Source organism: Arvicanthis niloticus, chromosome 20 (genome assembly GCF_011762505.2).
Source record: "Arvicanthis niloticus isolate mArvNil1 chromosome 20, mArvNil1.pat.X, whole genome shotgun sequence".
In the NCBI taxonomy this organism is placed as follows: domain Eukaryota; kingdom Metazoa; phylum Chordata; class Mammalia; order Rodentia; family Muridae; genus Arvicanthis; species Arvicanthis niloticus.
In genome coordinates this window covers 24,038,026-24,052,897 of record NC_047677.1, presented here as the reverse complement: position 1 = coordinate 24,052,897, position 14,872 = coordinate 24,038,026, and the positions used below count along the sequence as shown (strand labels likewise).

Sequence of the window (14,872 nt, the reverse complement as noted above, 5' to 3'; positions counted from 1 at the left end):
AAACAAAACTCAATTCAATTCTCACATCACTTACCAGCGCAAGATTCCAATAAGAAACTACATTTTTAATAGACTCAAAAGCAGTCATAGCATCTTCTATATTTCCATTAACAGCATCCAATATAGCAAAAGTTATGTGTGCATCTTCTTCATATTCACCAATTTCTGATGCCTAAACACATTTATTTAATAATTGTTAGTTAAACTGCTTCAAATCCAATTTTCCAAAGATTATATTTTATCTGAAGAAAATTAACATATCATTAGTCATAATTTTTGTCAGCTACAAGCTTTAGAAATCAACACTATCATAAAATAGCAACATAATTTGCTTACTTTCTGTATATAAACTACATATGCAATCAGTTCATTAGCATTCATTATTACCTGAATATCCACACTATGGAAATGTTTAAACAGGGGATCAATAGGTTCAGGAATACTATTCTTCTTTCTGATCATCTTCAACAATGGTAAAACTTTCCTCCAATAATGAACACTTCTGCCTATGTATTCCCGTTGATCATAAAAAGAATTAAGACTGCTGCCCTAAAATAGAAAGTCAGAAGTCCACAACATTATAAATGGTTTTAAGAAACTGGGAAAACTTTCAAATCAAAAGTAAGTGGAACATCAAAAGAAAAAGTTATTAACTGCCTCTGCCAGAGGCAGCCCAATCTATTTTTAAGAGTTGCCATTTTTAAGGTGGGCATGGTGGCACACAATTGGCTTGCAACCTTGTACTCGGGATGTAAAAGCAAGCAGACTGGAAGTTCAAAGTCATCCCTTGCCACATTTCAAGTTCAAGTTCACCCTAGGCTATATGAGACTTTGTATCACATTTCCTCTGTAACAACTCCCTGCAATAAAACCTGACACTTTTAGATAACCAAAATCTGCCCCTAAAAGTAACACTTAGTCAAAAAGCTAAATAACCACATCTACTCTGATATACAATGCATGCTACTAGTATTATTACTAGTCAACATTTTACTAATTGCTTATGTGTAAGTAATTAACTTTATTACAGAAAAACACTTTTATTTAAGCCAATGTTCTTTTTTAAAAGTTCACACTTCAATGAACTCACTGTTTTCTGCAGACTCTGTGCCCAATGCACAAGCAGAGCAGGTTGAAGGCCGTGCTTTTCCTGGCCTCTCAGACTGTGTATCTCACGTTGAACTAGAAGTCGCAACTTTGCTGAGGTTCCAGGTCTAAAAAAAATTTAATTGAACTATTTTTAAAAAATGCAGTTCAACACTTACATGTGTGTTAAGTGGCACATGACAAATTAAACCTTCACATGACAAATTAAACCCCTAGTAAAACCCGGGCCATAATCTAAAAAATGATTACTGTTTTACTACTTACAATGCCTTTCTGTGAATCAGAGTACAAACTGCATCCCACCAGGTCTTCTGTCTTTCTGTACAAAGTTGTCTGCACACAGGAAGTGGCAAACACAATGGCTGATAGGAAGTATGGTGAGAATTACACTTCTCCTTTAATTGTAAGTGACTGGTATATATAACTCCGAGTAAGAATACCTGTTTTATTTTTTAAAAATAGTAAGTTAGAAAAACAAATTATAAACACTCAAAATATTTAATTAATTATTATCATTGCTTACTTCAAGATCTAAAATACATATTGATTCAGGTGCATTTGTTTCAAGCCTTGACGTCTCCTGAGGCAAATGGTGAAAAAGCTGTTTTAACCATTTTCGAATTGCTGGTAAAGTAGGCAGTGAATTCCATTGTAACCCAAGCCAGGTAAGGTGTTGAAGACTACCATTATGTGCTCGAACGGCACCTGAAACAGAGAAGAAAAAAACTGCCAGGCATGATACATTTTCTTTGGGTCTAGATTACAAAAATAAACAATTTAGCAAAAAATTTAATTACAAACTGTTTTTTTCTGTTTCAAAACTGAGGAACAGAATAGCAAAATTTTCACATTTTTATCGAATATATTCATACTTTAAAAAAATTTGTTTTTTCAAGACAGAATTTCTCTATGTAGCCAGTCTATCCTGAAACTCACACCCTGTGGCCTTGAACTCAAGAGACCTATCTGCTGCTAGCCCCTGAATGTTGGAACTGAAGGAGTATGCCTCCATACCCAGCTACATATTATAAATTTAGTAAGAAAAGGTGTAAATGAAAAAGGGTTTTCTAGGCCATCTGAGGAAATAAGGCTCATCAAGAAAGTTAAAAATTAAACTTAAAAAACTTAAAAATTAAAAAAACTAATTTGACAAAGAATAATGTACACTTTATATTATCATAATTGTAAAAACGTTTCAAAAGATTTTCCTTTCAATAAGGAGTTATTAACAATAGAATACCATTGTATTAACTTATTATAAGCATAATAAAAAGGATGTTTTCTTCTACTATAAATCTAATATTGAAAAAGCTTATAAAATTCTGAAGGTAAAAAAAGTCCAACTTTCCTAGAAATTGCACTTCTAGAAATTTGCAAAAAAAAAAAAATCTGTCTCAGTAGTTTCATATTTAGGAATCTCCAAGGAATTAATTTCAAAATACATACTATGTATTACTGAAGTTCTCTAACACACTGCCTTTTTGTGATCATCACTGCCTATCTGAAAGGATAAAGATGCTAAAACTGGAAAAGTGGTCCAGATTTATAGGAATAGGTCATCTACATTGAATACATATAGCAAGAAAAGGCTAATGGCACTCCTGTCCAAATGGGCATTCACCCCAACAAGGTGGTTGCCACTGGGCTAAAGCTAAACAATAAAGATCACAAAACAAAAATCCTAGAACTTAAAGCTAAATCTCACCAAGCAGGGAAAAAAAGGACAAATACAAGGAAAAAAACAATGGAGAAGATGCAAAGATAGAAGAACCTTAAATACAACTTTTATTAAAACCTAGTTAAATGAGGCCTTTAGAGTATACCTTTAATACCAATACTTGAGAGGTCTGAGTTCAAGGCCATCATCTACATAGCTAATTCCAGGCCAGGCAAGGCTATATATAGTGAGACCCTGTTTCAAAACTAGAAAAAGATCTTGTTTCAAGTTCTTAGTGTTGCATATTATTTTAACAGTACCAAAAAAACTGTAAACAAATTAAATGCTGAATAATACAAAGTACCTACCAAATAACATACACATACAGATATATACTTACACACTATAGGATAGAAAATTCACAAAAGACATAACTATTTTCCCAGGCAGTGGTGGCACACACCTTTAATCCCAGAACTCATGAGGCAAAAAACAGACAGATCTCTTAATTCAAGGACAGCCTGGTCCACAGAGCAAATTCTAGGAAAGCCAGGAATACAAAAAAAAAAAAAAAAAAAAAAAAAAAAAAAAAAAAAAAAAAAAAAAATCCTGTCTTATAGATAGCTAGCTAGGTAGGTGGGTTGGTGGGTAGGTGGGTAGATAGGGAGGGAGAGAGAGAGAGACACATAGAAACAAACATTTCAAAGAAAATGTGTCATCTACACACATACTCTTTAACATCTACCTCCTGCCAAAATAAACCTAGAAAGAATCCAAAATATGATTGTTGAGCTTTCCTGGTAAAAATGGGTTATGATGAAGAACATTTCTTTTGAAAGCTGCAGCTTACCAGTATCGTGTCTAGCCAAGTCATCAGGGTCTGGTACTTGTCCATCAAGGTTTCCAATATCATCATTACCAAGAAAAGATCTCTCCTTGTATGACTGACTAGAAAACAGAGCATCACATAGAGCAGCCTGGCCACTTTTGTTAGCAAAAGATTCCACAACTTCCTTTAGAAAGTCTTGCTTGCCACGACTTAAGTTTAACAACATGTGCCCTAAAAAACAATTTCCATGATTATATAATGAAACACCAATTATTCACTCCTGTCTCTTAATCAGTTCATTGAGACATCCAAGCAGAAAATAACAAGGTTATCTCAGACCCCATTTTCCAACCTCCAAATCACAGCTGGTCAACAAAAATAGTACTTTATCAAAAATAAACAAAATACAGGTTTCACAGTATCTGTGTCTACATAAAGTAAAACAAACAGAAGGGGAAACAAAAATGAATTTAAAATGTCAAAGGTATTATCGTTTTAGATATTAAGTATAGGAGCTAAGTGGACTTCTGATAACAGCCAAGACCAAGCCCTAATGCTCTGATCTGACACCCTGATGGCTAAAACTGGGTTCTCATATTCTTGCTGTTTTTAAACAACTTTAAGGAAATACCTGTATGTAGGTTCTACTGAAATTTTTTATTCTACAAGTTAAGGATAAGAATTTGTTTTAACCACTACTTGGATTAAATACTATTACATATTACACAGTGGATGGACCACAAAACATATTTATATCATTCCATTTAGGCTGCCCCTGCACAGCAGTGTCTCCAAGCAGTAGTGTTAAACAACATTTGGCTACAGAAGTGTTCTGCACACTCAAGAAGGATGCTCTAGCACCTAGATAGAGCAGTTATCTCCACTGGGAAGCAAATAAAATTAAGTAGGTTCTTATTTTAAAGGATGCAATGAGGATTTAGCTTAATCCTAGCCTAGCAAGTACAAAGTCCTAGGTTCAATCCTCAGCCCACACCCTCTGGGGGGGAAAAAGGGGGCAGATATAATGTGTTTTGGGTTTTTTTTTTTTTCTCTAATCTCTGCCATGCCCACCACCTTTGGAAAAGTATGAACAAAATATAGCAAAATGTGGCAAAAATAAAAACCAAGTAATTATGAAGGATTATCTGAGGACACTATAAAGACTTTAACCTTTAACTAAAGAAGCCTAAAGAAAGTTTTGATATTGGGATGGCAAGATGGCTCAACTTTAAGGGCACTTGCCACTAAGTCTGAGGACCTGAGTTCAATCCCAGAGTCCACATGGTAAAGAGAGAATCAACTCCTAAGTGATATACAGTATGAATGAGTACACATATATCTCAAACATACAAATAAATGAATGTAAGAAAAAAATTGAAGTTTTTTACCATTTCAGAATTTAATCAGTTAAAATATTATGTTACCTGACTGGCTAAGGCGATCATGGGCCATTATTTCCAGTAGATTTTGTCCAGCTTCTCCTTTTATTAATTTAACCTTTGGTCTTGGAACCTGACAATTTTAGAATAAAAAAAAAAAAAATCTAATTCAATGATACCCACATTTCCAACAGTTAGATGTTCTTTTCCATACTATTTTTAAAATAATGTACAGTTAATAATTACAGTTAATTAGAAAATAGCTGACAAAGAAAAAATTTATGTACTCTATTTAAAAAAAAAAAAAAAAAACAGTACAGGGAGTACTTTAACTCAGGTGTAGTAGATAGCAGAAGAATCTATTGTGCATTCAAGGCCTGCCTGTGCTACACATGAACTTTCAAGCAAATCAGGACTATGAAAAATCTTGTCAAACACCTTAACCATGGAGAAGTGGAGCATGTGCCTACCTAGAGTCTTCATAGTATTGGAGATACTCTTCGCACTACCAAAGGAGAATGACAAACACCAACTGTCATGGTTTGTATATGCTTGGCCCAGGGAGTGGCACTATTAGAAGGCGTGGCCTTGTTGGAGTGGGTGTGTCACTAAGGGTGTGTGGTTTAAGACCCTTCTCCTAGCTGCTTGGAAGCCAGTATTCTGCTAGCAGCCTTCAGATGAAGATGTACAACTCTCCTCCTGCACCATGCCTGCCTAGATGCTGCCATGTTCCTGCCCTGATGATAAATGGACTGAACCTCTGAACCTATAAGCCAGCCCCAATTAAATGTTGTCCTTATATGAAGAGTTCTTGGTCATGGTGTCTGTGCATAAATATGAAAACCCTAACTAAGACACCAACCTAGCCACACAACCTTCATTCTACAATAGTGACCTGCCTGCAAGATACACTGAGAGTGCACAAAGGTTAGAGGAATAGTCCACCAAATAACTGATCTGACTTAAGGCCCACGCCATTAGATGAAACCTATGTCCAATGACGCCTGGGTGACTGAGACTAAATAGGCCAATGATCTAAGGAAAAACCAAATACTACTGTTCTGCTAAAGGAATGTTGCAATAAAATGACTCCTAACAACTTTTTGCTATACCCATAGATCGTTGCATGGCTCAACTAACATCAGTGAAACTGTCTCCTGTACCAGATAGAAACAAATATAGAGACCCATAGCCAGACAATATGCAGAGAATGAAAGACCTAGGAACACTCAGCCCTAAAAAAGAAATGTTTGGATCAAATCCCTCCCCACTCAGGGCTCAGGGAACATTACAGAAGAGGCAACAGAAAGCATATAAGAGCCTGGATACAATAAGGAAACTAAGGAATCAAGGCCTTCTAGATACAACAGGGCTGTTGCACATATGAACTCAGAGACTGTGACACCTGCACAGGGCTTGCATGGGTCTGCACCACATAAGGTCCTGGAGCTCAAAGTGAAGAAATATCCCATTCCTAACCCAGAAGTTATCTCCAATTGACTGCCACTTGCAAATGACAAAGTTCTCTACAAGACAGTCTCACTGGAAAAACAAACCACTCTTAAGGGTATGGCTAGCAATAGGCACAAAATGAACGGTATCTTTGAAGGTTCTTTCTCTCATGTCAGGCAAGTTTTTTGTTTGTTTCTTTTTTCTACCTTACAGGTGCTTTGCACTTAATTATGGCTTTCGGTTTGGAATTTTTATGAGAATCCTAAGTGTGCAAATGTGAGTGTCACTACATCTATAACCTTTCTTGTGCTTTTTCTTTGGCTCTTCTTCATCTTGCTTTATCATATTCCAATTTGTTTTTATTTTACTATTTTTGTCTTACTATTATTCCTTAGATGTCTATCTGTTTTTCTATTAAAGACAGAAAGTGTGTGGATCAAGATGAAAAGGAAGATAGGAAGGAACTGGGAGCAGTAGGGGAAGGGAAAATCAGAATATACTGTATAAAAGTATTTTCCATTAAAAAATCTTGTCAAAAGAAACAGAGACAGAGAGGATAGGAACAGAAAGAGAAAAGGGAGAGAGAGAAAGAAGACAGGAGCAAAAGAAGGAGAGTGGGAAGAAAGAGAAGAAATATGTGAAGGGAAAGTGGGAAGGGGAGAGAAAGGTAGAAAGGGAAAGAGAGAAGGGAAAGAAAGGAAGGAAGGAAGGGAGGGAGGGAGGGAGGGAGGGAGGGAGGGAGGGGAAAGACTGAGGGGAGGCTATGTGGCCCATATATAACTTTTTGAATCAAGCTTAACCCATATTTACGATTTCATCTTTAGAGGCTGGAGATGGTTCAGTAGTTAAGAGCAGGAGCTGTTCTTATAGAGAACCTGGGTTCAGTTCCCACTAGCCACATGGTAGCTCACAACTGTAATTCTAGTTCCAAGAGATTCAATACCCTCATACAGACATACATGTAAGCAAGACGCCAGTGCACATGAAATAAAAATAAATCATTAATAATAAAATAAATAAAATTTCATCTTTAGTATTAAGTTCACAGATATGGCAAAGTTGAAAGATCAAATGTTTCAAAATGCTCTGCACATAAATAAGCCCAATACAGACTGTCCACAAGAATGCATTAACCCCTGCTTCACCTGTCTAAACAATGCATTCACCTTATTATAGTTAGTCGTCAAACTAACTTTTATCTTAATTTTAACACAAAATTTATTCACATATTTTTATACACTATGACATACCTCTATGAGAAACACAAGAGTCTTTCTGAAAGGATAACTACACCTAAAACTAAACTACAACTAAAAAGGCTTACCTGAAATGCTACAAGATAGCACAATGCAGCCAGCTCAGAAAGAGCTCGCCACTGGATGTCACTCTGCTGACCCATCTTCAAAAGCAGAGAGCCAACATGCATGTAAAAATGTCCTTTCGTTTCTAGGAAAGTAGCTGATAGCTCATCATTTCCACCCACAGAAGATTTCACAGACTGAAGAGCACTGTCAAAACTGTAAAATTAAAAGAATAAACAGGTACTCCACACCTACAACAATGTGACTAATCAGTTTCATTACTTAATTCAAAATAAAATGACTTAAGACCCATGTCTTCCTCATTCACAGTTCACAGATGAAGCACCCTAGTGGAGAATCAAACATCAAAGAGCTAGGGGGTAATTTTCATCCAGCAGTTAATACTTCACCCTTAAAAGCACTCTACAAAGATAGCCTACACCAAAATAGCTATTAGTCACACAAAAAGATACAAATCAAGTTATTGATAAAATGTGAATATCCAATATTAGATGAGGATAAGACATAGTTCAGAAATTTTTTATTTTATATTTTAATTTGCATTTTTTAAATCTAGTGATCAATCACTACAAGTCTCACACTGTGTGAAGAATTATTTTAAAGCAATTTATCTCAAGAAATGACAATGACAAACCAATAAGGTCTGAGAATTTCTATGGGTTTTCAAAGACCTCTTAGGGAATTCCCTGAGGTTAAATCTATTTTTGTAGTAATACTAAGAAACAAGAAATGTTTTGTCCTTTATACTCATTTTCCCATACATGTATAAATGAATTTCCAGAGATTTAAAAACATACAGAATGACACAGTTGAGAATCTATTTCTGTTCAATTAAGAGAGATGTTACATAACCAAAATGTATCACAACGTCCTATTTTCTCACAACTTTGTTTAAGAAATCTTTTAACTTTTAGGATCTTTCTCTGTATATCCCTGGCTGTCCTGGAACTCACTCTGTGGACCAGGCTGGCCTCGAACTCAAGAGATCTGCCTGTCTCTGCCTCCTGAGTGCTGGGATTGAAGGCAAACAAATTTTAATACCACGGCCAGCCAATACTTTATTTTCAAAGTCAAATAGTTGCCCATAAACTCCTATCAGGCCCTGTCCTTATACAAACACAAAGTGATGTTTTTGTGATATGAAATTTGGTTAAAAAAAAAAAAAAGAGGTAGGTTAGGGGAACATAAAAACTTATTCGTTATATTTGAATTATTTTGTTCCTAAGCCAAAACAGTGTTTTCCAAAATAATAGTGATGCTAAATGCTTATACTAGCAAATCTGAACCTGGCCAATAAATGACAAAGAACTTTCTTACATGGTTTTTACTCAAAATTACATTAAAAAATAAAAAGTGATAGCCAGAACATTCATTTTGATGTGCATGCCAAAACTGAATATTAAACTGTGAGACTAATTTTAAAAGACGAACTGTAATAATCTTCTGGAGATGGCAGTACAGTTTAGAACGTAAAGGTATTTACAGGCAAGACTGATGAACTCATTCCCTGGGATGCACAAAATGGAAGAACAGAACTAACTCCTCTAAGTTGTCCTCTGACCTCCACACCTGCACCATGGCATGTGCATACACCACATACATAAAAGCATGTAACTTAAAAATTACAAAAAAAAAGAATTCTCTAAAAATAAGTTGTATATAATTAGATAAAATTCCCGTAACAGCCGGGGAGTGGTGGCGCACGCCTTTAGTCCCAGCACTTGGGAGGCAGAGGCAGGCGGATTTCTGAGTTCGAGGCCACCCTGGTCTACAGAGTGAGTTCTAAGACAGCCAGGGCTACACAGAGAAACCCTGTCTCAAAAAACAAAAAAACAAAGAAACAAACAAACAAACAAAAATTCCTGTAACAGCAAAAGTAACTTTCCTCCGAGTGATTTTTTTTGTATAAACTGTAGGTAAATTAGAGAAATGCTAAAGAAACCTAAACCAATTATTGCAAAAAAGAAAATCTGTAATTTGTTAAGTATGTGCCCGTGCAAACTCTCTCAACGTCAACATACCTTTCCAGTAGTTCTCTACCCTCCTGCACATCTCTGGTGGAGAGTGTAAGTAGCATGAGGTTAGCATAGGCTAGAAGTAAGTCTTTATTGGTTGCTCTCCAAGTACTTTTATCAGAATCCAAACATTGCAGAGACTCCAGATATTCCTATTTTTTAAGGAAAACACAGTTAAGTTACAAAACTTCATAGATTTTTGAAAACTTGACCATTGTATGCCTACAAACTCCTTGGCCCATTCTTATTAGAACTGTGCAAAATTGAGTGTTTTTACACTAGACTTATAATTAAAAATACCAAATACACATACACAAAGCAAATTATAGATGTGTGAAAATGAGTTTTTACAACATTAGCCTTATAAATAAAAATGCGAAATACACACAGACCAAAACGCACACCAAACTTATTTTCCCAATTTATCCATTTAAATTGAGCTTGGCTAAAGTTTCATTTTACAGTTGTGCTATATCGATGAAAGAAATTTAAGTGTTAGGACACCGTGGAGAAGCAGCTTTCACCTACCTTAAGCGTCTGTACGACACATGAATTCCACTCTAAACTTGACCGTAAGGCTGTGCTCCTGTCTGCCTCGTGGCAGTGGGCCACAGCATCCTTCAGTCTTTGATGTGAACGATAAAGCTCTACTAGTCGGATATTTACATGAACATCATCAGGTCTTGCATAAAGTTCTGACTGAATCAAGTCAAAAAGTTTATTCCATCCATCTTCACCTTTACAATCTAAAAGTTGTTCCTATTGGGGAGAAGAGTCATTCAATGTTGAGTAATACCTGAGTTTCCTCTGCTTCCCAAGTGCTGGGACTAAAGGCATGCACTATCATGACAGGCTAGAACACATTTCTTTATAAGACTTCTAAGCTTTTGACCTGTAGATGATTAGCTAATGGACAAGGCTTCATTTATACTTGAGCTGCAAGAATGCACGTGCGCACGCACATTACTTCCACCGACTACAAAACGACACAATCTACCACAGTATTATACAACTACACTGTACAAACTATGAAGCTGTATAATCGCTAAAACATGATTCCAGAAGAATAACTGAGATACCATCTGTAAAATTTTATGTTGCCAAGTAAGACGACACTCAGAAATGTTTTAAAGGAATTACATGAACATGATCTTCTGTTAAGTTTGCTACTAAGAAGTATTTAAGCTTCAAAATATTAAAACGATAGTAACTTAGTTTTCTTATTCATACATTTCTTGGTTTGAGGCTTTACCTTTAACTTATATATGGCAGGACTTCCTGGAAAAAGTTTGGCTGCTCTTTCAACCCAGTATTTTGCTCTTCCATCAGTCACATCATTTTTACAAAGCAATTCTGCAATCTTCAACACAAGATCTTTTTGTGTTGGGTTTAATTCCACTGAACGCTGATGTCAGAAAAGAATACATAAAATAGAAAATTTAAATTGCATACAGGTATAAGTACGTAAAGTCATCAAAAAGCTGTCCATATTAAATATTATCTACTTTTCAGAGATGTTTAAATGTTTTAAAATTGTATGTATTTGCACATGAGCACCCACATGAATGTAGGGTCACAAAGAGGCCTAAAGAGGGTGTCAGATCCCCTAAACTAGAATTACAGGTAGCTGAGCAGTCTCATATGGGTGCTAAGACCCTAACTAAGTACAACAGTAGAAGCAGTCTTCTACTGAGCCACTGCAAAATCCTATTCCTAAACAATGTTATTTTAAAGCTGCTAAAGCATCTGTGTCTTTTTGTTTGTTTTTTTCTGCTGGTTTTTTTTTGTTTTGTTTTGTTTTGTTTTTTTTGTTTTTTTTGTGGAGTGCTGTGGTACCCACATATCCCACACCTTTCAGTTTAGCACGCAGGAGGATCTGTGAGTTCAAAGACAGCTTGGCCTACATCGCAAATTCTAGTTCAGCCAGCACTATATAAGATGCCTTCAAAAAACAAAGCAAAAACAAATTTTTGCAAAAACAAATCAAATACATTTTGCATTACTTGGGAAAACTTTAAAAGAATAAATGAAATCATTATCTCTCACCTTTTTTGGCTTTTTTCAAGTTACATTTTTATTTATTCTGTATTCCAGGGCAAACCAGTCAAGGTCACAGGACAATTCCCTCCTTTTACCTTGCAGGTTGCAGGAATCAAACTCAAATGGTCAGGCTTAGCAGCTGGGCCATCTTACCAGTCTGGACTTAAAATTTTGCATTTTAAATATTCAAAACCTCAAGTATGTTCCAAGCTAAGTCATTTAATAATACTGATGTTTGTTTTTACTACGTGGATAAAATTTGTATAAATTATGTATTATATACCATGGGTTATTTATTACGACCCCTGTAAGGTTGCGTTTTTTTCTTTTAAATGTGTACTGGTTTTTAGCCTGCATGTATGTCTGTGCACTAAGTATGTGTCAGAGAGACCAGAAGATGTCTGATGCCTTTGAACTGGAATTACAAAAGGCTGTGAACCATGTGGGTGCTGTGAATGAAACCCAGCTCCTCTGGAAGAGCAGCCTGTGCTCTTAATTGTTCCAGCTTCACATAACCTGTACTTTAATCTTATAATTACCTTATAACATTCTATAGCTTTGTCTGTATTTTCTTCAACTTCATAAAGAAGACCCAAAAATCTGTGGGCTTTAGGGTCTCTCTCTTGAACATTAATATAGGTAGAAATGTATCTGTTTTAAAATAGAAAAATAACAAATTAAACATATATTGTACCTAGTATGTACAGTAAAATAATTTAAAATACAAATATTTACACTAGACTAAAATACTGACAGTAGAGTACAGCAAAACCAAGCAACCATCCAATTATGTTATTGTAGTTCAATTACTAGCTACCATTACTTACTTAACATAGAGTTCAAAAATATTCATTTCAAAGTAGCTAATAACCATACAGAGCTAATAACATGTTTATACGTTTTACTATTTTAATAAGATTTAGACACTATTATTTTATGTGTATCTAAGTGCCAGCAAGTATTTGTGCCACAATGGTGCCTGGTGCCCATGGAGACCAGAAGGTGGCACCAGATCTCCTGGAGCTCAAGTTACAGGTGTTTGTAAGTCACCACTTCCTCTGCAAGAATAGCATCTGAGTACTCCTAACCACTAAGCCATCTCTCCTGGCCCTCATTTTACTACAAAGTGCTACATTTGCCAAATAATTTTTCCACTGCTACCTACCAGAAATGAACACATAAATTGTTTTTTCTTCCTGATCACATTTAGTAAAGCATTGAAGAATTTTGCATAAAATAAGCAAAATGATAATCTACAAACAATAAAATTTTAAAGTGAGAATATGAAAAACACTAAAGAACAGTTTCCCAAGCTAAGATAATAGTGTCTAAACAAAAATACATTATGTCATATATAAAATTCATCAGAGATCAGTAACTAAGTGTGACATTAAAGAACTAACCTTGTAAAACTAAGGTTACAGCCTTTCTCACTACCAATTCCCCTCTTCCTATCACTGCTTTATAATCTGTCTCCCTTTTAACTTCCACCTCTATGCTACACTGAGTAAGGAAATTAGAATCAGCCAGTCTCTTGCCTTATTGATAAGACAGCAACTACTGAACTGTTAGGTTAGCTATTCTCTGCTAGCATTAAGTCTGTGTCTGTTACTTAGCTCCAGCTACCTGAAGCACCAGCTAGCTAACCAAGAAGAAATTTACAATCAAAAACGATCTCTTTCATCCTACCCAAGGGCAATTTTAGAAAAAGTGTTTTAAGCCAAGTAATTTCTGGACTAGATATAAACAGAAGCCAGTAAGAAATACTTGTTAGAGGCTCAATCTAACAAATGTCTGAGAGCAATATCCCTGATTCCAGAATACACTTGAAAGGAAATTTCCTATTAATACAAAGATGAAAAATTAAAACATTTCCAGTCTGACACTTACTTTTTAGCAAGATCATATTCTTTAGCTTCATAGTACAGCTTTGCAAAATAGAATCCTTTCATTGACTTCTAAAAAGAAGAATTAAGTGGTTTTACTGTTCACATTTTGAAATATTGTACAACTTTTTCAAAATACAAAAAAAAAATGCCCTAACAAGTTTAATACTAATTTTTTATATAAAAGGTAAAAAATGCTGCCTCATGTTCTAAAAGCTAATGGTTCCAAATATTGTAATTTCTGTCATAAAAAATAAATTCAAAAATAGTTAAAAGAGACATCAGAAGCTACATTTCAAGGCATGTAAAGTAGTTCATATCTGTAGTCCTAAGCACTCAGGAGGTAGAAGCAAAAAAAGATCATGAGTTCAAAGCCATCCTAAACTCAATACCATCCCGAGCTAACAGACAGACAGACAGAAGGACACACACACACACACACTCACTCATGTTTTGTACTGCTTTACTGGCATCACTAACAGAGAAATACAGAGAAGTACACGGAAACCAACTATTCTGGGAAAACAGACATATACTAGAAACCATTCCTTTCCTACATGTGGAAGCAGCCTCCTTGGGAAAGCATTTCAGAACCATTAGGTACTGGGAATTCCCTGGTCCGTGTACTATTTTCTTTACAGACAAATATTTACACAAGGATTTTGTTTTGGTTTGGTTTGTTTTTTTTGAGACAGGGTTTCTCTGTGTAGCCCTGGCTGCCTTGGAACTCACTCTGTAGACCAGGTTGGCCTTCAACTCAGAAATCCGCCTGCCTCTGCCTCCCAAGTGCTGGGATTAAAGGTGTGTGCTCCTACTGCCTGGCTTATACAAGGATTTTAAAAGGCTAAAATAAAATTTGGTATTTTGGGGGTTTTTGTTGTTGTTGTTTTTAAGAAAGGGTCTCACTATGCAGCCTAGGTAAGTAGTAGAACCAGCATAGTCCCAAACTGAGAAATCAACCTGCCTATGCCTCCCAAGTGATGCAATTAGCCATATATCACATATATAACGCCTGGCTTTGAGATTTCATACCCTTGATCTTTATTACCATAAACTGGCAAGTCGAAATACAGCTACACACAAGATTATGGTCTAGGGGTGGAAAAATGGTGGCTAAGAGTAGAACCCACATGGCAGCTCACAACTGTCTGTTAACTCCAGTTTCAAGGATCCAATGCCCTCTTC

At 35.7% G+C, this 14,872-nt stretch overlaps 1 protein-coding gene across 2 annotated transcripts in view; it reads right to left on the bottom strand.

Annotated features, from left to right (window-relative positions):
- Positions 1–14,872, bottom strand: part of LOC117724149 (E3 SUMO-protein ligase RanBP2) — a 48,312-nt gene that overhangs the window by 28,473 nt on the left and 4,967 nt on the right. For both annotated transcript variants that reach the window (XM_034523759.2, XM_076916443.1), the window contains exons 2-14: positions 13,692–13,759; positions 12,341–12,452; positions 11,014–11,166; positions 10,290–10,520; positions 9,768–9,913; positions 7,749–7,941; positions 5,018–5,105; positions 3,615–3,824; positions 1,631–1,812; positions 1,372–1,547; positions 1,091–1,214; positions 388–549; positions 35–172 (exon numbers count right to left, since the gene is read on the bottom strand). In XM_034523759.2, coding sequence (XP_034379650.1) covers positions 35–172; positions 388–549; positions 1,091–1,214; positions 1,372–1,547; positions 1,631–1,812; positions 3,615–3,824; positions 5,018–5,105; positions 7,749–7,941; positions 9,768–9,913; positions 10,290–10,520; positions 11,014–11,166; positions 12,341–12,452; positions 13,692–13,759 — 1,983 coding nt within the window. The remainder of the gene's footprint in view (positions 1–34; positions 173–387; positions 550–1,090; positions 1,215–1,371; positions 1,548–1,630; positions 1,813–3,614; positions 3,825–5,017; positions 5,106–7,748; positions 7,942–9,767; positions 9,914–10,289; positions 10,521–11,013; positions 11,167–12,340; positions 12,453–13,691; positions 13,760–14,872) is intronic.